The sequence below is a fragment of the Mesocricetus auratus genome, unplaced genomic scaffold (assembly GCF_017639785.1).
Source record: "Mesocricetus auratus isolate SY011 unplaced genomic scaffold, BCM_Maur_2.0 Super-Scaffold_100004, whole genome shotgun sequence".
Taxonomy (NCBI): Eukaryota; Metazoa; Chordata; class Mammalia; order Rodentia; family Cricetidae; genus Mesocricetus; species Mesocricetus auratus.
The window spans coordinates 19,563,192-19,588,557 of NW_024429189.1; the positions used below are offsets into that span (position 1 = coordinate 19,563,192).

Consider the following 25,366-nt stretch of genomic DNA (forward strand, 5'->3'; position numbering starts at 1 on the left):
CTGGGGCCGGCCGAGTGTGGAACAGCTGAGAACAGGCAGCCTGTTCACCACCCTTTGAAGCCTGCATTCATAGTAACAACTTCTTTCAGTGAAGGATGAATCGGTGCTCATGTACAGATGTCATTTATTGCCTATCTTGCCACAGTCTTACATTTTGAGACTGTGAAAGCTGGTTTTCTAAATGTCATCGCTGCATCAGTAAAAACCTTGAGCCCTTTAAACTGCTAAATTCTTTTTCAAGGACGAGAGGGACTGCAATTGAAGCTTGAAATTTTGACCAAAATGCCCATTTGAAAAGGAAGGCACATCCTATTTATATCGCTTTTCCTCGCATGTGACAATGATGTTTCTATCTGGCTGTGAGGTCATGGTTAATTGGCTGTTTCATTTTGGAAGGAAGTTGGCTGGTTGAGTGGGGGTGGGGTGGGGGATGAGGGGACACTCCATCGATGGTTCTTAGCAGGGTGTGCTTCTCACTGTTGATTTAACTCAGATATGTTAGAAGGATGGACATGATAAATGCATTATTTTTCAACATAATGCAAGACTTCTTGTGCCCAGTCAAGAATGCGCTTTGCTTGTCATGGGCTGGGGAGGGCTAGGATGGCACTAATAGGCAGAGAAGAGTAGTTCAGACTCTTTAACCTTGGACTCTTTTCTCGGGCTTCCTGGAAGTACATAGAGAACTTGCTGAAAATCTGTGCTCAGCTTGCGCCAGTGCCTCTCAACCCGCAGCAAGATCACTGCCCACACTGTGGCTTATTGCTGCACAGGCGTGCACTGCTGCCCTACCCCCTGACTCACCTAATATTGGATCCATCAGGCCTGAAATGAGCCAGAGAACTTGCCTTTCCAAAGAGCGGACGCCACCCTGCGTCAGCGTTTCTAAATAAGCCCACTGATTCTGCTCCAGTCAAGGATGAGAACTGCCGTAGGCTCCTTTACATCCTAGGAGGGAAACGTCTCAGGTCTAGAATCTTGACCTTGAGGCAGTGATGTCAGGGGGCCTTGAAAGATTACAGGGGGAAGAAAAAGATGGTGACGGTAAAGCCTAGCTTAATCATGAGGTAGCTATCTAGCCTCCTTGGTAACCCATACCCAGTGCGTTTCTTCCTACAGGCATTGTTTCATTCAAAATGAGTCGGTGTTTTTATGTTCTGACATTAGCACTACAGGCTCAAGGTTTGGGTCGGTTGTTACAGGACCTGCTGACCCGCTGCTTCTCGTTACAACCAGCCAGTAAATGCTTGGAGGCACTGGTGCCCGGGAGTCCCTCGCAGATGTTGCTTTTTTGCTGCCATGGGTGAACCTGAGGACAATGGTTTTTAAAAGCTGAGTAGCTTCAATCTGCATTAAAAATTGGCAGTTGTCAACAGCGACTCTGGACAAATCCAGAAAGATCTGCTTTAGGGTTGGCTCCTACTAGAACAGATCTGAAACCCAACCCAGATATTCATTTCCCATGGCTCTGGAGGCCATGAAGTCTAACAGCAAGGCTCCAGAAAGTTCAGTGTCTGCAGAGAGCCTGATGCCCAGCTTCCAGTGGTACCTCCTATTGCAGCCTCCCAGGGAGAACAGTGCTCCGGATTCACCACATAAGGCCGGGTAGAAAGGAGCAGACTCAACTCTTACAGGCCTAGAAGGTGTGCCAACCCCACCCCATGAGGATGACTTTACCTCTCTAACTTCTCTCTCCAAGGTTCCAGCTGTTAATGCTGATGAATCTGTTACAACAGAAATTTTGAAGGATATGTCCAGCCAGTAGCAGCATAGGCTTGACTTCGGATTGACCTAGCTCTCAGTTACCTCAGCAGAGCATACAGGGAAAGGAAGGAATGTGAACTAGTATTCGAAGCGTTTGGCAGACAAATCCCTCCCTGTCGCAGAGGACAAAACGCAGGTGACCAGGAGCACTCTGCCGGAGTGCCTCTCCCAGGACGAGAGAAAGCCCTATCTTGATACTTTCTTTTCCATCAGAATCTCCCCTTTCAAGGTACAGATAGCTGAAAGGAGCAGAGAGGTCTTTACACAAGGTCTTTACAAAAGTTATCCTTTCCCCCTTTTCCGCTCCTCTTTTATCTTTCTGTTCTTAACTTTACTGGGACAAATGCAGTTACGCTCCGAGTCCATGGCATGAAGCAGCCAGGCCAGGCCCCTGGGACAATTATGCAGTGGAAGATAGGAATCTAGTTTCTTCTTTCTAGGAGCAGACAGTTTACCCTGGCAGATAAGATCTGACCATATCAGGTGTTGGAAACAGCAGGTGAAAGTTAAGTGCCCAGTGAGACTGGCCCTTGAGTGCTGTGGGAGCTGAAGGGAAGACCATTGAGGAGCCGCGGGACAGTGGTTCTTCAAACTGGAAGGCTGTGCGGCTCTCCACCTAGGGAATGGCCTGAGAATATTTAAGAAGACAGCTCTTCCAGAAGTCACTCAGGGCAGTGGTATGGACACTTTCCATAAGTGCCCGACAGAGGGGAGAAACGTCACCTAAGAGTAGGAGGTAGTGTGTCTATATGAAAGACTAATTATAGACACCAGAAAATACTGCAGCGCTCGCTATTTTGAACCTCAGGTGGGGGGTGGGAACGCAAAGCCTGAGTGAGCCTCAGAAGAGGTGACAGTGCAGGACTCTTTTGTTTATCAGTCTAGGCTATGTTGGTTTCTCTCACTAAAACTAATAACCATGTGAGTGAAATGCCGTTCCCTCAGTCTTCCTGAATTTGTGTTTTCTGCTCACTGTTAACCTAGAGAAACTATAGGTGACCAATAGGCTTAGTGAGGCTAAGCAGCTGCTGGGAAAGGCATGATGATGCCTCCTGTGGCATCTCTGGGCCATTGTGTGCTCATTTTGTGACACACTTAACTAGGTTGTAGTCATCACAAGGTGTGAAAAGTACTTGCCGAAGGTGGAGAAGCTGATTCTATGCGAGCATTTGATCTTGTCTGTGTGGAATGAGGCCACACACCCAGTTGCTTGGGGGATGAGATAAATCTCAAGCTTTCAGAAGCTGAAGACTATGGAGCGGTGGGTCTAGCATGCCATAGCATCCATCTGAGACAGGTGGAGTTGATGCACTTGACTGTGACTCCGAAGCGGTCCAGTGTACCCCAAAGCTGCCCGGCCTGACTAGCCTCTTCCCAGAGCAATGGCAGGTTAGCTAGCTGCACACCTGGCTGCTGCAGGTTCGCTGGAGCTTCCTTCCGGAATGAGAGAAGGATTTCCTCCTCCCTCACAAAGGAGAATCGAGGATGGCCTCCATAACCGACTCCTGTTGCCGCATGTCTTGCCACACCTGAAATTTCATCACACTCCTTTCATACTTGGTTGCTTTTTCTTGATTGTGGTGAACAAAAACAGGATATTGAGATTGTATTATAGGAGAGACCAGCCGAAGGAACAGACGATGTAAAACAGGAGCTGAGATTCACGTGGTGGTTAGGTCCCTGTCACTTTGGCCATGACCTCTCTTTGTTGGGAGAGGAACTATATAAATGTTTATTAAGAGTCTGTAGGTTAAATGTCAGTTCAAAAGAGCTAACCTGGGAATGCGTTGTCCCTTCATGAGGAAGTGTCACTGCCTCCTCCTAATACGTAATCTGATAGGATAGCAGAAAGAAATGCTAAGATAGGAAATTCTGCTGATGGCTGTGTTCTTGTGAAAGTAAATCAGTGAAGATGACCCTTGGTGGCTCTTTCTGGATGCTAGTGGAGGCATTGGTGCAGCAGGAAATCGAGGTGAGATCCCTGTCTAACTGTAGAGAAGTCCATAGTGCCATACTTCTAGGAAAGGCTTCTTTACTCTGTCACTTCTTAGACAGGCCAATCCCTGGGGCATCCTTTTTCTGGTTTACTTAAAATAAGAGTGAGATTTTTTTCTTTATTTTAGGCAACTTCACATATAGGATGCAGCTCTCTAAGGTTTCTACCATTTATATCAAGATATCTCTAAATCACATGTTAACTCTAGGCTTTGAAACTTGCCAAGGTAGGAAAACCAGGATGTTACTCAGTGTGTGCCCTGGGACCCTGCCCTTTCTGGAGAGTTCATTTGTGCATCTAGAAAGGTATCTTTGGCTGCTAAGGCACTTCTTGTTGCTAATGAATGAGATGATTTTTAGATGTTCCCTCTTCTTATAACATTGCCATGCTAAATGGAGGTCTTAAATGGCCACCTTTTAAAGAGATCTTGAAGGTTAAAATATAGACATAAGAAAGATCATAAGTGAACCTCTCATTACCTTTACCAAGTTGAGTTTCTGAATGTTGATCACCTATATGAAGCCATGAAACCCTACAGGTCCCTCAGTCATTACATCCCAGCCCCCCCCCGTTAAGACCATTGGGTTCTGCATAAATGCAGCGCTATGGAATGTAGTCATTGCTTTCAAACAATAGTAGGTGAAAAGTGGTGTGTTCTGTGAGCTTCAAAGTTAGCCTTTCTCACAGATGTTTAGAAGATCATTATACGAATACATGAAGAATTGATTTCTTCTGCTACAGTGGGCATTTGAACTGTGGCCAGTTTTGAGATGCATAAATATTCGTCTCTGTGTCTTTTGGTATATGCACATACGTATTCCTGGCAGGTCTATTCAGGAAGTGTGGTTGCCAGGCATGGGCATGCAAACAGTGGCTTTGGCAAATACTGCCTGATGCTTTTGTTTTTTAATTTGAAAGTTCTCGTGCTCTCACCATCTGTGCATCTGTGCATGCAAACACTGGCTACACAATGCTGCCCAACCTTACTGTTGACAGAAACAACAGAAGCTACAAGTCCACAGTATTTTTAAGTACCAGACATGAGTAGCGGCCAACCTTGACTCCCACTCTAAACCTGTCCGCCTCACTTCTTCTCTCTTGTTGCCCCACTGGCTGTGAATGGGGCTTGTGCATCAACCCCCATGACATGGACTAGAGCTCTGCCTTACGTCTCTAGCCCTTGGCAGCACTTTTTGCTTGACTTCCCAGCCTCTGCATCTGTGGGTTTCTGGATTAGCTGATGCCCCAAGGGGAGACCATGTCAGTCCCAAATGAATGAGTTTTTCTCTTCTCCGGTTCCTTGCTCTTCAAAGCCTCCCTATTCTAGAAGCTTTCCTGTGCATTTATCAGACTTTTGTAGTTTTAACTGTATTTTATTATTTTAAGTTTATCCTTTGAATTGGTAATATGATACAAGGGTGGCCATTTCATCAAGTAATATTCTTAAATTTTTTCTTTTTTTATATATATATGTATATATGTGTGTGTATACATTATATGTAATATATTGATATACTATAGATAGTATTAGATATTAGCTATTTCATCCAGATATTTTAACCCAACAGTTTCTGTCTCTTAAGTAAGATTATTATTATTAGTAGTAGCAGCAGCAGCAGTAGTAGTATATTGTATCAAATCTACTCTAACTCACAATGGCTTTGTCCAGATATTTTCTGTTACTTTGGTGGCTTCAGGTAGTGTTATTGTTACAGCATGTTTTGGTAAGTTCTGGAATACTTTGGAAGTGAAGTAGCTGCTGGTGCTGGGCATTATAGGTTAGAGTGGACCCTGGTTCTGGTCTGGATTCTTGCGTCCTGATTCTGAAAGATGTGGGCAGTCTTAGCCACAGACTCCCACTACCATAACCTCTTCCTTGCCTTCCCTTCACGATAGAGCAACCTCTCCCAACCTGTGAGCCAAAATAAAGTCTTCCAAATGTCTTACACTGAGTATTTTGTCACCACAGTGAGAAAAGGATCAGGCTCAGATGGGTGGCATCCATTTCATGCTTTTGCCATCTTGTCTTTATTTTAACCACTGTCTACTGCCTGCAAAGTCTTGTTAACACTCACTACTGTGTACTACCTTCCAGACACCTTGGGGCCCTTGCCTAGTAACGAGCTGAACTTCAGTGATTGAGGGGAGAGCGTCCGTGTGTGTGTGTGTGTGTGTGTGTGTGTGTGTGTGTGTGTGTGTGTGTGTGTGTGTGTGATAGAAGTGTAGACCATAGAGTCAGGCTTGGTGCTATATGCCTATGACCCAGCACTTTAGAAGCAAAGGAAGGAAATGGACTTCGAGGGCAGCCTGGGCTACATACTAAAACTGCCTCAAATAAAATATAACAATAAAAAACTATGGTTGAGATTTTTTTGAAAAAAATCAGGGAAGTGATAGTCTGATGGTCTGACAGTTTGCCCGAGAGGTACAAGAGAATGGAGACTAGTATCCACTCAGGTTGATGAGCACCTGTTTACTGTTAATTTCTATCTGGGGGGAAGAAAACCAATAGTTCCAGATAATCTCTGGAGGGCCTTTGATAGGCAGGACAGTCATGAAGCTAGCTAGCCTGCTACGTGGATGCTGGTGGCTGTATCGTTCCTGTAAGGGTGAGCAGCCCATCCCTTCCTGGATCACTTTTCTTTCATTGAGAGACTCCTTCTGTTACCAAGCTTTGAATTACGGCATGATATGCACATGGGAAAACAAAACAGTGCCACCTTCCCCACAAAGCCAATATGCCACAGAAGCAGAACCCACACTGAGAAACGGCCATTTCCAAAAGCCCAGCCTCTCCTGTGCTTGTTTCCATCCTTTTCCCCACAACCAAGGGTCACGGTTACTGGATGAAGCATGCCCCACCACCCCTATACCGAAGTTCTAACCCCTCAGCCCTAGGAATGCAACTATTTGGAGATAGTCTTTAAAGCAGTGATTAAGATTAAAGGTGGTAGTCTCGGGTGAATGCTGATCCCACATGCCTGCTGTCCTCATGAGAGGACACTGGAATCCAGACAGGTACTGAGGAAAAATGATGCAAAGACGTGGGGGGAAGAAGCCACCTATGAGCCAAGGAGCACAGACTCTGAAGAAAGCTTGACTCCAAACTTGTAGCCTCCAAAACGTGAGGCAGATTTTGGTGGAAGTCCATTTCTTTGGTAACTCCCATAGTAGTCCTAAAAACAAATATGGCACCATCTTGAATTTCAGTCATATAGATCAGTTTTGCCTTGTATTGACTTCTTATTTTTTTCTGATTTCTTTTGCTTGGTGTTATATGAGATATACTGACCTAATTAAAATATATTCTATTCACTATTGCTATTGTTTGAATAGATGCCATAATTTATTTATTCTGATACCAGTAGGCATTTTTGTGGTCTTCTATTTTTATTTGTACAATAGTACTCTATAAATATGTTAGAACTTAAATTTCCATTTAGAATTGTGTGTGTGTGTGTGACTGTGTCTGTGTGCAACTTAAGTTGATAGTATTTACATGGATATCTTCTTAGTAGATCATAGCAAATAATTTCCCCAGGTGGCTACATGGTACAAAACTACATTTCTCAGAGAAATGCTGAATAAACCAGATGAGATCATTCAAATACAGACATGGTAGCGATGTAATAGCCATCACATATCTAAATTTAAATGTTTCAGTTTGATTAAGCAGAAGAACTTGACTGGACATGGCCTTGCCATAGCTACATCTGTCTTCATAATAAATTAATCATGCAGTGAGTTTTGCAAGGCTATGTCACATGCTTTAGGAGTGTAGACTCCAACAAGAATGGACCATATTCTTTATAATCTAGAACAATAGATCTCAAACAGGATCCGGCCCACCACAGGAATAGTTACAGAGACATATTCATAGGCATCTGGTCTGAAGAGGTCATATGGATGGTCAAGCATCCTATCATGCACGAAGGAAAGCATTCCACTATGTAGAATTATCTAGTCTGTGATACCAGAAGTGCTGAGGCTTCCATTCCAGAGAGATGACACTGATGCCCTTTTCTGTTTCCCTTATGAAGTACAAATAAAATCCTGATCATTATGTACAAACAAAAAAAGAAAAAGAAAAGTGTGAAAGGTGGAGAAAGAAAATTGCTAATTAGCTATGGCCTTCATGATCTGAAGGACAGCAGTGCTGTGGTGTCTTCCAAGTATACTTGCTTGACTTGGAGCTGAAGAATAAGCCCAAAGAATCACTAACACCAGCACAATAAACCCTAACAAAAGCATCCTTTCTCCAGCCAACAGCCTGGAAAGGAGGCAGCCCAGAAAGACAGGAAACATTTATGTAAGAGCAGTTACTCTCAGCAAATAGCATAGAAAAAACTGTAACTTAACCTATCCAGCAGAAGGGAACAGAGAGCTCACCCTTCAGTTCATGGCATGCTGTGCATTGCTCTTCTGCCCTACCTCTTAAGGAGGTTGCAGAAAAGGACAAGTAATGGGCAATTATGAGGTATCCTCATGTCACTACCAGAAACCATTGTGGTGAACATAGGGCTTCTGAGTCCACCAGCAAGGGACTACCTCGTCCCCATCAGGGTACTCTAAAAACCAGCTGGGCAGAGAGTCAGAACTTTGCCTACCACCCATTGGCAATAAGCCCCACCCTTTGGCAGTAAGCACCACCCATTGACAGTAAGTCCCACCATTGACAATAAACCCCATCCAATACTCTGTACAGCATCTGTAAAGGCTGTGTGGGAAGCACTGATCAGCCCCACCACTCTTTAGTCTGGATGTTTCATGAGATATAGAATGTTACTGTCAAGATTTTAGTTCAAAAATGATTCGCCATCCCAGGAAGAGCTCAGATTGAGCGGAGACCATGACAAGCATCTGACACAATTCACTTTAAAAAAAGGAAAGCTTTACCATGGCTCACAGTTTTGGAGATTAGAATGTTAGTTGGTTAGTTGGTCCTATTGATTTCAGACCTTCAGCTAAGCAGTAGTTGTCCTAGGAGCCATGATAGAACAAGCTGCTCCTCTTCCAGTGGTGGGGGTGGGTGGGGACAGTTGGAGAGACACATGCCTCAGTGACCTAACTCTCTCCCACACTTCATTCACTTAAATCTTCCACTACCTCCTAGTCATGCCAGAGGCTGGTGATTAAATCTTTAACACCTGAGCTTTTGAGAAACACTACAGTCCCAACTATTATAAATGAATACCAGACTGAGGTAGAGATGGAGACTCACTCAAAGAGCAGTTTGAGTCAGTGACAATAAAAATGCTTTAATAATTATAATTACACTGAAAGTATCAAAGAATTGGGAAATAATGATAGGAGCCAAATGAAGCATTCCTGAATGTGAAAAAACCATGGCTGTACTTGAACTAAAAATGTTCAGTGGGTACCAACAGAGTTGAGGCAACAAAGGAAAGAGCCAGTGATTTGAAAGCAGAGCCATACAAAGTACTCAATCCAAAGAGCAGGAAGGGGAAAAGAGAACTCGGCTTCGGGGATCCACAGAGCTTAACAGATGTGCCAGGAAGGAAACAGTAGTTCTTAGCCTGTAGGTCATGACCCCTTTGGGGGAATCAGGAAAAACTCTTTACCAGGGTTTACCTAAGACCAGCAGAAAACATAGATATTTACATTATGATTCCTAACAGTATCAAAACTACAGTTATGAAGTAGCAATTAAGACAATTTTATGCCCAAGGGTCACCTCAGCAGGAGGAACTGTATTAAAGGGTCACAGCATTAGGAGGGTTGAGAAGCACTGGCCCAGACATTTGTACCCTGCCAGCTCTCCAGCCCCCTCCAGCTCCTGTTCTTTCTTTCCTGTGTAGAGACATCTACACACCCAGCATTTCACACCATCTGGTGTGGAAACAATGCCACATTGAATGACATTAGATGTGTAAAGGAGGCCTGATTTTATAGGACTTTTGTCAAATTTTCAAGAGGTTGTTTTCAGTGATGGCTGACGTATCGGGCACGTAGGTCGATGTATGGAAGTTCATCTGTACATTCATAACAATCAAGCCAATGTCTCCAGGCTCTTAAGTGAACATAAATATTCATTACTTAAAAGGGAGCTCAAATTGTACACACTTGTCAGTTTCCTAGAATGTCATTCAGACCCAGACAAGGAAGTTAGGAAGTCTTGCAATAGGAAATGTATAATGGAGGCATTTTAGGGAATTTGGAGACTCATATTTGGATGGAAATCTGAACTGTTTCTGAATTTCTGGTTTACATTTTCTGGGAAGATAAAGGTGTCCCATTCCAGGGAGGCCTTCCTGAGGTCGAATACAAGGATATTCGGGTGGGAGACTGTCTGTTATTGTTGTCACAGACATGGGAGGTATGATGTGACATTGGCAGTGCCCAGGAGAGGGATGGAAGAAGGAGACTAAAGGTGTGGAGACATAAGTTTGATGAAGTCCCTTGAGTAAAAAGAGGTTCAGGGACAAAGCATGAGAGAATGTGTACACTCTGGTTAAAACGGCATTGGAAGAGACCAGAGACCGACCATCTGGAACACATGTCTCTGAAGTCTAGGTGGGAGATCCCACAGAGGCGATTAAACAATAGAGTAAGAACTGCAAAGAGATCCTGCACCTCAGGCCCTCAGGGGAGCAGTCACTGCCTGGCCAGCTGTGTAGATGTGTGGTGCTGAGTACACAGTAACAACTGAGCAGTAGTGTGCAGTCAGGGGCCACTGGCCTTTTGATTTCCAGTATAGTTTGTAAGGCTGTTGTTGTTACAATTCTTTGCTTCCCCTTCATTTTCATGCACCCGAGGAATTGTTTCCTAGTATTGCTTTAAAAATTATACATCTTTGTGTGAACCCCAACTAGCAGAACCACAGAGAATCACAGAGCAGCGAGGAAGTGTTTTCCTCTGACACGGGTATATGTAATGTCTTAATTCAAATCATCCCATGTATAGTTTGTCGAAGCAGTTTCTTTTATTGGAAACTATGTTGGTTAGTGAAAATGCATTTTAGCTGTGAACTCGATTTAAATTTCAACACATGGCTAAGAGAGTGGGACAGATAGAGACACATACAGAGAAGAATTGTGAAAATTACACTTTGTGCTTTTCAATTATTGATTAAGCTGTCTTTCCCATTTGTGACTTTACCGTGAGTCAAAGAGTTTGGCTTCTCAATCTCTGGGAATTCTATGCAGTTGCAGAATATGAGATTTTAGAGGCTGAAACTAACCTGGTAGAAATTCAAATCCATCTTTTATCTTTTAGATAAAAGCCTTTGAAATCCTTTTAGTGTGAAGTTATCAGCAGGCTTGATTCTCATATAACCTCATTACCAACCCCAGGATTCTTCAGAATGCAGAGAGAGCCACGCTCTGTGACTAAAACTTAGTTTTGATCACTGCTCCAGCTCGGTGCTAAGTCACATGTGGTTCACCTGGTTCTGCTCAGGGAATTCCATCTGGGAGCTCCAACACACCCTTGGAGATCCCAGATCCCAGCACATATTGGAGGCGCTCATAAAATGTGCACCAGCAAAACCACTTCACCTTTATTTGAGCATCTCAAAACCATATTTAACTGCAGACCCTTTTCCTGCATTAACATCTCATGACTCACCCCGGGCTTTGCAAGTTAAGAAGTGGAATGCATGCCTTTGAGAAACTGCTGTTTCAGAATGAAGAGGGTCTTTGCTGCAGGAGGTGATGGAGGTGCTCTCAACATGTCTATGTTCCATGGGATTACACTTGATGGTGCTTAAGGAAAAATTCTTTCCCTGCGTCCTCAATGAACTCCATTCCCCCCTCATCACAGAAAGACAAAAATTAGTTTATTAGATTTTAGGGTTTTACACATTTTCCTGAAAAAAATTTTTAAATCAGTTCCTAGAACCAGAACCATTTGCATTTGAAGGAATAAACCTCCTATTGATACATTGGTGAGAAAAAAATATGAAAAAAGTAGTTGTATCTAGTTCACTAATTGTTATCTTAAGCCTTATTTCAAATATGATCGTTCACTACTTGAGGTACAAGCCTAGTTTCCCAAGCTGAAGCTTGTAGTGATTTACTTATTCCATCTGGGTGCAATGCTAACTGTGCACATTTACATTTCTAGCTGCTCTACAGTCTCTGGCAGCTGCTCAAGTTGCCTGCATGAAGCAGAACCAGGAGATAAGAACATTCCTGTGTTTATTGCTTTCTGTAACATTTGAAGTTAGGGGTGGGAGTGGGAAAGGTGTACCCGTCATGGCCATAAATGTCCATCGTCTGATGCCAAAGCAGTAAAGCAGTCCTCTTCGGAAGATGGGGTAAATCTCTTAGGCCTCTGGTCTTCATTTGTTAAAGTCTGCCAAACAGAGGCAGATGAGAAAACCGCCCCCTTGTTCATCCAACAGCCAATCACCTCTACCTTTAATTAGAGGCCAGGGTTTGGGGGGATTTGCCAGGTGTAATGCTGTCAGCTCTTCACCCCTAGATGACCTCACTTATCCTAATCCCCAAGAACTCCATGGGACCCTGAGCTTGCTGGAGACAGCTGCGGTCTCTAGGAAACAGAATTCCAGGCAGGGCGCATTGTGGGGACAGCATCCCAGGCAGGGAATGAACATCCATAACAGTGTCACCCTGGAAAGGAGCTGCCATTGGTCAGATTCAGAGGTGATTTTGGGTCATGCGAGGTGAGCATGTCTAGGAAGACATTTAAAGCCCCCGAATTTTTGTGTTTTCCCAGATGTGTCAGTGTGGGCTATATTAGCTCATTTCTGGGACCTAATGTATTACACTTTCTCTTTGGTAAAAAGCTGCCAAAATCATGACAGAATCTGATGGGGGGATTTTTACTGCCTAATAAATAATTCCATAGATCATAATTCCATATTAGCAACTAAATACCCCAAATGTATAAAGCATGTAGCGTTAGAGCCAAGATATGGATGAAAAACAGCTAAGTGACACTTCTTAAGAATTATTCATTCCCATGTAATATGAAGGTAGCACTGGGCACTCTTCTACACCCAGGTTTTTGGAGCTGTATGCTGCCTGCAGACCATAAATAATGACATTGGCAGTGTCATTTTTCTTCAGTCCTCAAATTCTCTGTGAAACTCTGGAAGAAGTCTCAAGTTTTCTTCTCAAATGAAGAGGGACTATAGACTGCCACAGTGGCTATCTTCTGCCAGAGGGTTAAGGAAATCAGAGGAGGAGAAATGAAGTCCCCCAGATTTGGAGACCTATAGTGATGGTCAGTTTCTGAACATTCTAGATCTGGGCTTTTCTGTGGCCAAGTTCTCTCTTTTTTGCCCAACAAAATGGATCCATTCTGATATCATGTGGGAATACTTTACTGCTGGGGTTCAGTCTTGCCTCAGGTTTAGGTCCTGAGATGGGGAAAGGGGGCACAAGGAAAAATTCTGACCATCATGTAGATTGTACTCAAGTGGCCCCAACTAGTTGGAGCTGTCTTTATTTATATTTAAACAGTTTTCCTTACCACAGTTACATCAGCAGCTTTATTACTGGCTCCTATTTTTTACTTTGAAGAAATACATCGTAATCATTATGAAATCCCCCATTGTTCCCTTTATGCTTCCTCAGTATACTTTCTCACCCCCTGCAAAATTGTATTTTAGACATAGAGTTCAACGGTTTTGCTGGCTTAACTAAATATTGAGTCAAGACACATCCTGCTCTTGCAGCACTTATATCAGCTGGCAACTACTTGAGGTTGCAAAGTTAAAAAGTAGCTCACCGTCCCACCATTAAAATCCCAGCACAATTCTTCACAGACCTTGAAAGAACAATAATCAATTTTGTATTAAAAACAAAATACCCAGGATAGCCAAAACAGCCCTTATCAACAAGGTAATGTCCAGAGGCATCATCATCCCTGACCTCAACCTCTATTATAGATCTATAGTCCTGAAAACAGCTTAGTATTGGCACAAAAATGGACAGGTAGACCAATGGAATTGAATTGAAAACCCTTATATTAACCCACAAACGTATGAACATCTGATCTTTGACAAAGAAGCTAAAAATATACAATGGAATAAAGAAAGCATCTTCAACAAATGGTGCTGGCATAATTGGAGACTGGCATGTAGAAAAATGCGGATCGATCCATGTTTATCGCCATGCACAAAACTTAAGTCCAAATGGATCAAAGACCTCAACATAAATCCAGCCACACTGAACCTCTTAGAAGAGAAAGTGGGTGGTACCCTTGAACGAATTGGTACAGGAGACAGCTTCCTGAACATAACACCAGTAGCACAGACAGTGAGATCAACAATTAATAAATGGGACCTACTGAAACTGAGAAGCTTCTGTAAGGCAAAGGACACAGTCAGCAAGACAAAAAGGCAGCCCACAGAATGGGAAAAAATATTCACTAATCCCACATCTGACAGAGGGTTGATCTCCAAAATTTACAAAGAACTCAAGAAGCAAGTCTCCAAAACACCAAAGGACCCAATTAAGAAGTGGGCTGCAGAACTAAATAGAGAGTTTTCAATAGAGGAGTCTAAAATGGCTGAGAGGCACTTGAGAAAGTGCTCAACATCCTTAGCCATCCGGGAAATGCAAATCAAAACAACTCTGAGATACCATCTCACTCCTGTCAGAATGGCTAAAATCAAAAACACCAATGACAATTTATGCTGGAGAGGATGTGGTGAAAGGGGGACACTCCTCCATTGCTGGTGGGAGTGCCAACTGGTTCAGCCACTTTGGAAATCAGTATGGAGATTCCTCAGAAAAATGGGAATAAACCTACCACAAGACCCAGCAACTGCACTCTTAGGCATAAAAGATGCCCATTCATATAACAAAGATGTCTGTTCCACTATGTTCATAGCAGCTTTATTTGTAATAGCCAGAACTTGGAAGCAACCTAGATGTCCCTCACCCGAAGAATGGATAGAGAAAATGTGGTACATCTACACAATGGAGTACTATTCAGCAGAAAAAAATAATGGAATCATGAGATTCGCAGGCAAATGGATGACACTAGAAGAAACCATCCTGAGTGAGGTAACCCAGTCACAAAAAGAGAAACATGGCATGTACTCTCTCATATATGGATTTTAGACATAGATCTGGGGAGTGCCAGCCTACAATCCTATTGCCAGAGAGTCTGGGAAACAGAAACTTCATTTACTGGCTGGTTAAGTACTGAGCTGAACTCAAGAAAGCCAGTATCAGAGAGGGAGGACTGATGATCAAAGGGATTAAGACTGGGCTGGTTGAACCCCCAGAAACAGCTGACCAGACAAAGGTTAACTCTTGAATCCCAGGCATCAGCCTGGGAATCCAGCATGGGACTGATCAAGACCCCCTGAATCTGGGTGTCAGTGAGGAGGCCTAGGTAATCTATTGAGCCTTGGACAGCAGATCAGTACCCATCCCAAGTATACACACGGTCTCTGGACTCCCATAGAACAATGTGAGGTGCACTCTCACCCTGAACTCTTGGGGAAGGGTCTAGGCCCTGCCCTATATGAAATGACAGACTATGGACACCCCCATGGAGGGCCTCACCCTCCCTGGGGGAATGAGGGGATAACGGGGGGGATGGGGGGGAGGGCACGGGAGGAGGGGAGGGAAAGGGAGAGGGACTTGTGAAGCAACCTTGTTTCTTATCTAAATTTAAAATGGAAAATAAAAAAAATATTAATAAAAAAACTGAAAAAAAAAGAAAGAGAACTACAGATCAGTATCCCTCATTAACACTGCTACAAAAATACTCAATAAAATAATAGCAAATTTGGGAGGCCAGCATGGGACTGATCCAGACCCCCTGAGTGTGAGAGTCAGTGAGGAGATCTGGGCAACCTATGGGGCCCTGGGCAGTGGATCAGTGTTTATCCCTGGCATACAAACGGATTTCGTGTGTCCATAACACAAAGAGGGATGCTCTCTCAGCCTGGACTCTTAGGGGAGTGCCTGGACCCTGCCCTGAGTGAAATGACAGACTCTAGATATCCCCTATGTGGAAGGAAGTGGCAATAGGGGGGGAGGTTGGGGGGGATGCGGGAGGAGGGGAGGGAGAGGGAACTGGGGTTGACATATGAAGCAAGCTATTTATAAGTAAAATAATAAAAAATACTAGCAAATTGAATTAAAAAACACATAAGAAAAATCATCCACCGTGATCAAGTAGGCTTTATCCCAGGGATGCAAGGGTGGCTCAATATATGAAAATACACCAATGTAATCCACCATATTAACAATCTGGAAAAGAAAAACATGATCATCTTACTAGATGCTGAAAAGCCTTTTACAAAATCCAAAAACCCTTCAGGATAAATGTTTTGGAGAGATCATAGATAACAGGAACATATCTAAACATAATAAAGACAATATACAGGAAAACAGCCATCATCAAACTAAATGGACAGAAACTCAATGTGATTCCCCTAAAATCAGAACCAAGGCAAGGCTGTCCACTCTATTGTACATGAAATTCTAGCTAGAGCAATAAGACAACAAAAGGAGATCAAAGGAATACAAATTGGAAAGGAAGAGGTCAAACTTTCACTATTTGCAGATGATATGATAGTTTACATAAGTGACTGGAAAAACTCTACCAAAGAGCTCCTATAGCTCATAAAGACCTTCAGCAAAGTGACAGGATACAAGATTAACTAAAAAAAAATCAGTAGCCCTACTATATACAGATGATAGGTGGGCTGAAAAAGAAATCAGAGAAATAACAGCCTTTATAATAACCACAAACAACATAAAGTATCTTGTGGTAAAGCAAGTGAAAGGCCTGTACAACAAGAACTTTGAGTCTTTCAAGAAAGAAATTAAAGAAGATACCAGAAAATGGAAAGATCTCCCATATTCTTGGATGGATAGGATCAACATAGTAAAACTGACAATCTTGCCAAAAGCTATCTACAGATTCAATGAAATCCCCATCAAAGTACCAGCACAATTCTTCACAAACCTTAAAAGAATAATATTCAACTTTATATGGAAAACAAGAAACCATGGATAGCACAAACAACCCTGTACAATAAAGGAAAATCTAGAGGCATCACCATCCCTGACTTGAAGCTCTATTATAGAGCTATAGTCCTGAAAACAGCTTGGTGTTGGCACAGAAATACACAGGTAGACCAGTGAAATCAAGTTGAAGATCCAGATACTAACCCACACACCTAAGAACACCTGAGATTTGCCAAAGAAGCTAAAATTATACAACGGAAAAAAAGCATCTTCAACAAATGGTGCTGGCATAACTGGATGCTGACATGTAGAAGACTGCAAATGGGTCCTTATCTATCACCATGTATAAAACTTAAGTCCAAATGGATCAAAGACCTCAACATAAATCCAGCCACACTGAACCTCTTAGAAGAGAAAGTGGGAGGTACCCTTGGACAAATTGGTACAGGAGATCACTTCATGAGCATAATTCCAGTAGCACAGACATTGAGATCAACAATTAAAAAATGGGACCTCGTTAAACTGAGAAGCTTCTGTAAGTCAAAGAACAGAGTCAGCAAGAAAAACGACAGCCCACAGAATGGGAAAAAGATCTTCACTAACCTGGCATCTGACAGAGGGCTGATTTCCAAAATATACAAAGAACTCAAGAAGCTAGTCACCAAAACACCAAACAATCCAATTAAAAAGTGGGGTATAGAATTAAATAGAGAATTCTCAATAGAGGAATCTAAAGTGGCTGAAAGACACTTAGTGCTCAACATCCTTAGCCACCAGAGATGCAAATCAAAACAACTCTGGGATATGATCTTGCTCTTGTCAGAATGGCTAAAATAAAAAACACCAATGACTGTCTATGCTGGAGAGGATGTGGAAAAAGGGAAACACTTCTCCATTGCTGGTGGGAGTGTAAACTTGTGCAGCCATTTTGGAAATCAGTATGGTGGTTTCTCAGGAAAATGGGAATCAGTTTACCTCAAGATCCAGCAATTTCACTCTTGGGCATATACCCAAAGGATGCACATTCCTACAACAAGGACATTCCTATAATTATGTTCATAGCAGCATTGTTTGTAATAGCCAGAACCTAGAAGCAACCTAGATGCCCCGCAACCTGATGAATGGATGAAGAGAATGTGGTACATTTACACAAAGGAGTTTTACTCAGCTCAGAAAAAAATAGAATCTTGAAATTCGCAGGCAAATGGACAGAACTGGAAGAAACCATCCTGAATGAAGTAACCCAATCACAGAAATAGAAGCATGGTATGTACCCACTCATATATGGATATTAGACACAGAGCAAAGAATTACCACCAAAGAAACTAGGAAACTAAGAGAGAAACACATGTTTCCCCTAAAAACGGGAAAGGGACAAGAACTCCAGGGCAAATTGGGAGCATGGGGGGAGAGGGGAGGGAGGTATAAAATAGAGAAGGGGAAAAGAGGGGGGAGGAGAACAAGAGGGATCAGAAAGACTGAATCAGGGCAGGAATAGAGGAGAGCCAAAAAGAGATACCCTAATAAACGGAGTCAGTATAGGTTTAAAGAGAAATCTGGCTCTAGGGAAATGTTCAGAGATCCACAAAGATGATCCCAGCTAAGAATGTAGGCAATAGTGGAGAGGCTGCCTTTGATCCCTTCCCCTATAAGGAGATTGATGACTACCTTAATTGCCATCCTAGAGCCTTCATCCAGTAGCTGATGGAAGCAGAAGTAGACACCCACAGCTAAGCACTGAGCTATACTCCTGGAATCCAGTTGTTGAGAGGGAAGGGGATGAGCAAAGTAGTCAAGATCGTGCTGGAAAAGCCCACAGAAACAATTGACCCGATCTAGTGACAGCTCATGGATCCCAGTCATAAAGCTGAATGTGGGTGCCAGATAGGAAGTCTGGGCAGTCTATGGGACCTCTAACAATGGAACCAGTATTTATCCCTAGTGCACAAATGGACTTTGGGAGCCCATTACCTATGGAGGGATACTATTTCAGCTCAGATATATGGAAGAGTGCCTAGGCCGTTCCCCCAAAGGATTTGACAGACTTTGATGATCCCCCATGGAAGGCCTCACTATCCTCATGGATTGGGTGGGGTGTGGATTGGGGGTGTTGGTGGGGGTCATGGGAGGATGGGAGAGAAAGGGAAGCAGGGGTTAATATGTAAAATTAGATTGTTTCTAAATAAAAAGGTAATAAACATAGGTACAATGCATTAAGGACAGCAATATTCAAAAACCAAATTATTCTTTCATGTCTGCAAAATATGCTTTTACACATTTCCCTTTTCTACAAAAGGGTCCCATGTCTCAGTCTCTCTGTAGAAGGCAGACTTTGGTATGGCACTCTTTTCCCATCCCACTATTACCATACTTCTTCCACCAATATAACCTCCTGTGCGTGGTAAAGATGCATCTCTCCATCCCATATTTTATGTTGCATTTTCCCCATTGTATTATACTAGATCCTATTGTTGGTTCTATATACTTGGTGTCCAGGACACTTACTCTCAACAATAGGCACTATGTGTATTCCCAAGGCTTTTTCCCTATTCTGTGTACGCATTTAACATTCAAAGTGTTGTTTTCTATTTTGTACTTGTCTCTATTGAGTCAGAGAATTTCCTAGGATTAGAAGCTATGTTTAGTAATTCCAGGTGAGAAATTTGAGAAGCCTTAGCCCCCTGCTGAATCTTAGAGGAAAGTATTTGAGAAAGAACAGAATTTTCAATGAAAATTACAGCTGTTGCATGTGTGACTGATAAAGTAAAACTAAAAACCACCTAAAGGCTCAACAATATAATGAGAGAGAAAAGAGCCTTCGAGCTGCATGAATTTTGCAAATTCCCATGCTGTCCCATGCACTACTGACTGGTCCTTGTCAAGTGGCAGTCTCTTTCCACAGGTAATTTGCCCAGAGAAAACCCATTGGATAGGTGGTCATAAGCTGATCAGAGCCTAGGGTGCATGGTTCCTGATACTTTACACGCACATACACATAGACACACACACATATCTCTCTCTCTCTCTCTCTCTCTCTCTCTCTCTCTCTCTCTCTCTCTCTCTCTCTCTCTCCTACAATCTTCCATCTTCTGAAAACCTGTTATTCCTCCCTATCCTTTCTTTTCAGTCACTATAAGCAACCATCCTCTGAACCAGTCACCCCATAAAAATAAAAAAAGGTAAAATGTGTAGTTACGCTATTGTGTCTTGCTTTGGGGGGATTGTGATGGAAAGAGAGATCAGTGTTCTGCAGAGTCTGTCCCTTTGCCATGGTGAAGTGGATATTAACATGGAGCTTGTGTTCATCCTATGTGTTCTCATACCTTCCTGGGAATCGCCTTAGAGCATGGCAGACACTCAGAGTCATCATCTAAGGAAGCAGGAGACAGTTTGTTTTGATAACTTTCAGTAAAGCGAAGGTTCGTCTCATTATTGGGGTCCCCATTTAGGAAAATTCTTCATTGGCATCTGAGTCATTTGACGGGTAGTGAGAGAGCTACTTCTTTGGGATTTGGTTCCCTCAGCCATCGTCTGCTGCCTATATTTAGAGCATTTCATGTAAAATGAATTTCAGGGGCATCCAGGAAGACAGCCTGCTGTGTTCTTTTCAACTAGACCGGGCTTGCATTTCCCATCTCAATTAAGGGCTATTTTCTCCTGACAGACACCAGATACTGCTACACTCAGCACATCATGGAAGTCACAGGAAACAGCATCTCTGTCACCAAACGCTGTGTCCCACTGGAGGAGTGCTTATCCACGGGCTGTCGGGACTCGGAGCACGAAGGCCACAAGGTCTGGGAAAGCATGAATTCCCACTCCCTTTATTGGATTCTCCAGGGCTCATTAGTAGATCTCCCCCACCCCGCCCACCCATTCTCAATGTAGGCTGCCTCACTGTCTTTATGTGGCTGTGAAAATGTGCTTGTTTTCCCTGTTTGCTTTAGAAGAATACCAGTGTGTAGCAGGGCAAAGGACAAGCAGATGGAGTGTATAAGCACATGTGAAGAGTGTGCCGAACATTATCATAGAGCTTTTCTTCACTTAGAAGAGTCCTGGAAGGAAAGAGTCAGGAACCACTCATACCCATGTTGGTAGAGTCTTACAGATACCCCAAGTCTTCCACCCGAGGCAGCAGGAGACTGTGATAACTTTCTGTAAAGTGAGGGTGAATGTCACTATTGAGGTCCCAGTTTATGAAAGTGCTCCACTGGCACCTGAGTCATTCCTTAGGTGATAAGAAAACCCCTCTGGTAGATTTGCTCCCTTGAAATTTAGCAGGTGTCTGTATACAGAGCATTCTGTGTAAAAATGAGCTTGGGGTGTCTAGGAAGGAGAATAGAAAGAAACCAGCATTGCTGATCGCTGGAGTCCTGCTTTTCCTGCTCCAAGTCATCGCTGACTGTGTGGTCTTAACTTGTCACACTTTGCTTGACATCTGCCCCTGTGTCAGACTGCCTCCCTGGGGTTCAGGAAAACACCCTTTCTCCGTACCCTGGAACAGCATTGTCACCAAGGACTGCTTTCATTCACAAAAAGCAGAACCAGTTTTTAAGACACTTCTCAAATTCACTAAGGATTTAAATTTAAAACGCCATCTGCCTACTTGTTACTAGTTTGAAGAAAGGTCAAATCAAGGTTATTACCTGACTTCTCCAGCAAGCTGGGCTTGGCTCTTGGACATTATTGTGATTTATTTTTTCTCAAAAGGAGCACCTAGAGTCCAAAGACGTGCCGTTTGCTTGTGTTACACAGCTAGTAAGAAGAAGACAGAATGGAATTCAAACTCACTCCTAACCTCTAGTCTCTCTTCCCAGCATTTTGCTATTTTTGGAACTCATGTTGGTTGTGGCCAAAAGTTTGCATCTTTCCTGACTATTAACTACCTTATTAATCTGATTCATCTGGGATCTTGTTAAAATTCAGATCCCAGTCCTCCATGTTCTGGGTGTGGTGTGAGAGTCTGCATTACTAACAAGCCGGCAGTTGGTGTTGAGGCTGCTGGTCAACACAGTGGGTAGCCATGACCCCAAACAACTTCTGCCAGTGAACCCATGGTGTTGCTTCTATCATATGATTCAAGGATACAGCAATATAAAGCAAGAGTAATTGAGTAAGTGAGAACCCATGGGATGTTTCCCACTCAAGAGAATGGAGTTTAATACCCATAGCACTAATGAGGGGAAGCGTTCAGGTTCACCTGACCCAAGTCATTGCCACTTTACCCTCATCGTGACAGTCTCACAGAGGAAGTTTCACCCTCTGAGCAATTACTTCCTGTTGTCAGGACGAGCCTCTGTGAGGAAGGAAAACAACTTCCACAATTCCCGTTGTAGAGGCAGAATAACTGTTGTTTTAGAGGACTTGAAGCCTAGCAGCTAGCACAGGTGAGATGCCCAAAAAAGAACTAAGGTCCCCTGAAATTGAGGCTAGAATTTTTCATTTGGAGCATGCTGCTTCTAGATGGGATATTATTATTGCTCTTCATGGATGTCAGGCAATGTCCCCATTGTACAACATTTGCCAGGAGGTCGAAACAAGCTGGCTTCTTCTCACCCTTTGTCTTCTTACTTTCTTTCAGATCTGCACCTCCTGCTGTGAAGGAAATATCTGTAATCTACCACTCCCTCGGAATGAAACTGATGCCACATTTGCCACAACATCGCCTATAAATCAGACAAACTGGCATCCACACTGTATGTCAGTGATTGTGTCCTGCTTGTGGGTGTGGCTAGGACTCACTTTATAGCAGCCCTCTCCACCAAATGTAGTCCAGCTCTGCGGGGTTCCCTGTGGCCATCATAGTCATGCATGAGTCATTGGCCTGGCAGTAGTGACATAATGCAACTCAGCACCCCGGACATCATCACAGCCAGGCATTGCCATTACCATGAAGAACAAGCATTGCTTCAATGCTCTCATTTCCAGCCTAACCGAGACCCCATCTAAGTCAGCCTGTCCTCAATACAGACCCCACTTTCTATACCGCAAGCCTGTGATTTTGCTCAAAGAAAGAGTTCTAGTTATTGATGTCTCGCTCAGGTTCTTCATTCAGAATCCAAGCATGAGCTTCAAGAGGTCCAGGACCCTCTGAGATGTGAGAAATGAGCTATGGATGTTCATTTTTCAGGAAAAGAGTAAAGAACCACTGGCTTAATTCAAGTCACAACTTCACCTATGACTTTAGAATTTTAAAACTTTAAATCTAAAATAAATGGAATAATTTCTTTGAGATTCTAATGGAGTCCCTGAAAGTAGCAAGTGCTTTGCTCAATGTAATTTCCCTGGCCTTCTTATCTTAACACAGGGAAGCATGTCCTTCTGCTCTTTGTAGAAGACAAAAAAGACAATTAAAAATATTTGTTGTATTTGTAGAAGTGATTAAAGACTTCATAATGAAATTAGCATTATGTTAATGCTATACCTGGAGAGCTTGGCCTTGATATGAGAACTAATTATGCCTACTGAGTTCCTGAATTCTAGCTGGGCCAGTAGCATCTAAAAATTCATAAAGTGGAGTGGGATTATTTTCTCCAGGTGTTGCATTCCTTTCAGATGTAGCTAATCTAGTCAGAGAGAGGGTTTCAGAATAAAGAGGAGCTTTGTGGAGGTTAGTCCTAGTTCATTTTGAAGGCCCAGAAATGCCTAAGCAAAATTCTCCCACTGTCCAAAGAGCCCTCTCCTTCCAAAACCAAGTGATTTTAGGGAGGGTGTTCTAAATTAAATTATTGGTAGATCAGGAAGATAAAGAGCACATATGTGCTAAGATGAGAAAAAGATGAACTATAAGTAATATAGTGGCCTAAGGGATAATATTCTTTGCTCTCAGATAGTACATTTGAAGTAGAAAAGATTTTCATCATCAGTCCTGTATTTTTTAACCTAAAAATCACAATGTTTTCTTTTTCTTGTAAATTCTTTAAATTATACTTATTTTTATATGGCATAACCTAGAAACTAAAATATATTTCAAAAAATCTTTTTTTCAAAACAAAATATGAAATTAGAGTGCTTGTTTTCAGCAGATGTAGAGCTTATCACTCACTCATAGTTATCAATGATCCTTGCACTGATGCTGAAAAGGTTAGTTTGTTGTGAGCCTGAGTTGTGTGTTTGCCTCAAGGGTTTTGCTCATGGTTTCCTCAGAAGCACTGTTCTGGAAATACCTTTGTGGAGACTATCACTGGCCCTAGTGAGTATCTGTGTGGGCCTGTGGGGTATGTTAGCATAGAACTTGGCAGAACAATGCCTTGATGAAGAGGACAATGTTGTTAAGATACATCTACCCTGCACAGGGAACTCTGGCTCATAAAATGAGACCCCCCTCAGGGACCGAATATGAACTGACAGCAGAAACTCTGATACAAGTCATTGAAGTTGCATCACACAGTCTTAATTCAGAATCTGGCAGGCTTATCGATTTCTTGCTATAATTGGGGTGGGAGAGTCCGGAGAGAAAGGCATGCAATAAACATGTGCCAGGCACTTTGTAAGCACTTTACATAGTTAGGCCATATAACTCCCAGCAGTTCTGTAAGGAACAGTACATATTTATGCTTTACAAATGAAGGCTCTGAGGCTCAAAGATGTTTGATAAATGAAGCCTTTTCCTTCAGATTTCACTTATTGTGGGATGTGACAGGTTTGAAAAGAATGGGAAGTGGAATTTCTCTGCTAGGAAAATTCACAGGCCTGACTTCATGGGAATTTGCCCATCTTATTGTGTAGAATACATCCTGCTTCTCAGGATGACATTTGCATGTGTCCCCAGTTGGTATTTTTTCTTTGGGGAGTAAAGTTATAGCTTCCTTATTTATCCCTCTTGTGAAAAGAGGAGACAGTTGACCTTGCATCTAAAGATGCTTTAAGAAAATGGAAATTTGATGTTGTACATATCTACAAGTACCACTTTTGTGCATGGTTACACTCCACTGACATTTTCCAAGTGCTGCATGCAATCTGAACAAGAGACAAAGAACTGACCACTTTAGAGCCTCCCTGGCTGGTTTACAGGGATAAGGCTCTCAAGGGTGCAGATTGCCCATCACCTGGGGAGTAATTGCAGCCACTGTATAAACATGTGCTGCATGCCTCCCTAATGCCTTCCAAAGTGGCTTTTGTTTAATTCTCTTGAAAGAATGTGATTTGCTCACCACCCCTAGCCTCAAAAGCCAAGGAGGGGCCATTCACATCGAAGGTCCAGGGCAAATTAGCCATCTGACTATTCTGTCACTTTAAACTTTCCATTAAACCTCACCGTTGGTGATGGCTTGACTTGCAAAGAGCCATGATGTGTACATTAAGCTATGTGCCACATATTTATTTTTAGACTCCCTTCAACATTCATGTCAATATGGGATTAATGCCTAAATGTAAATGTTGTACACTTTGTAAATCAATGAATAAAGATTTTACGTGTGTTTCATCAGGCTTCTTCCTGCTAGTGTGGGATGTCAATCAATGATTAATATACCAGGTTATGTACAAGTCATGGACTTAGCACCACAGTGGGCTTCTTTCGTGGGCTCATTTTCCAGAGATGTCACAGTCAAGAAATACATACATGAAAGATACTCTCTCATGCCAGATGATTCATACAGAGTTAAGTGCTCAGAAGATCAAAGAAAGATCATCAAACTTTTCAACTGGGCTATTGGTCCCTTGAACATTTCTTTTTTGGATC

The 25,366-nt window shown here is 42.7% G+C and overlaps 1 protein-coding gene across 1 annotated transcript in view; it reads left to right on the forward strand.

The window, feature by feature from the left end:
- The window catches only part of Lypd6 (LY6/PLAUR domain containing 6), a 131,403-nt gene extending 106,295 nt beyond the window's left edge, over positions 1-25,108 (forward strand). Inside the window, exons 4-5 of the mRNA XM_005068954.4 lie at positions 20,348-20,478; positions 22,265-25,108. Coding sequence (XP_005069011.1) covers positions 20,348-20,478; positions 22,265-22,432 — 299 coding nt within the window. The 3' untranslated portion in view covers positions 22,433-25,108. The remainder of the gene's footprint in view (positions 1-20,347; positions 20,479-22,264) is intronic.
- The last annotated feature ends 258 nt before the right edge of the window (positions 25,109-25,366 follow it).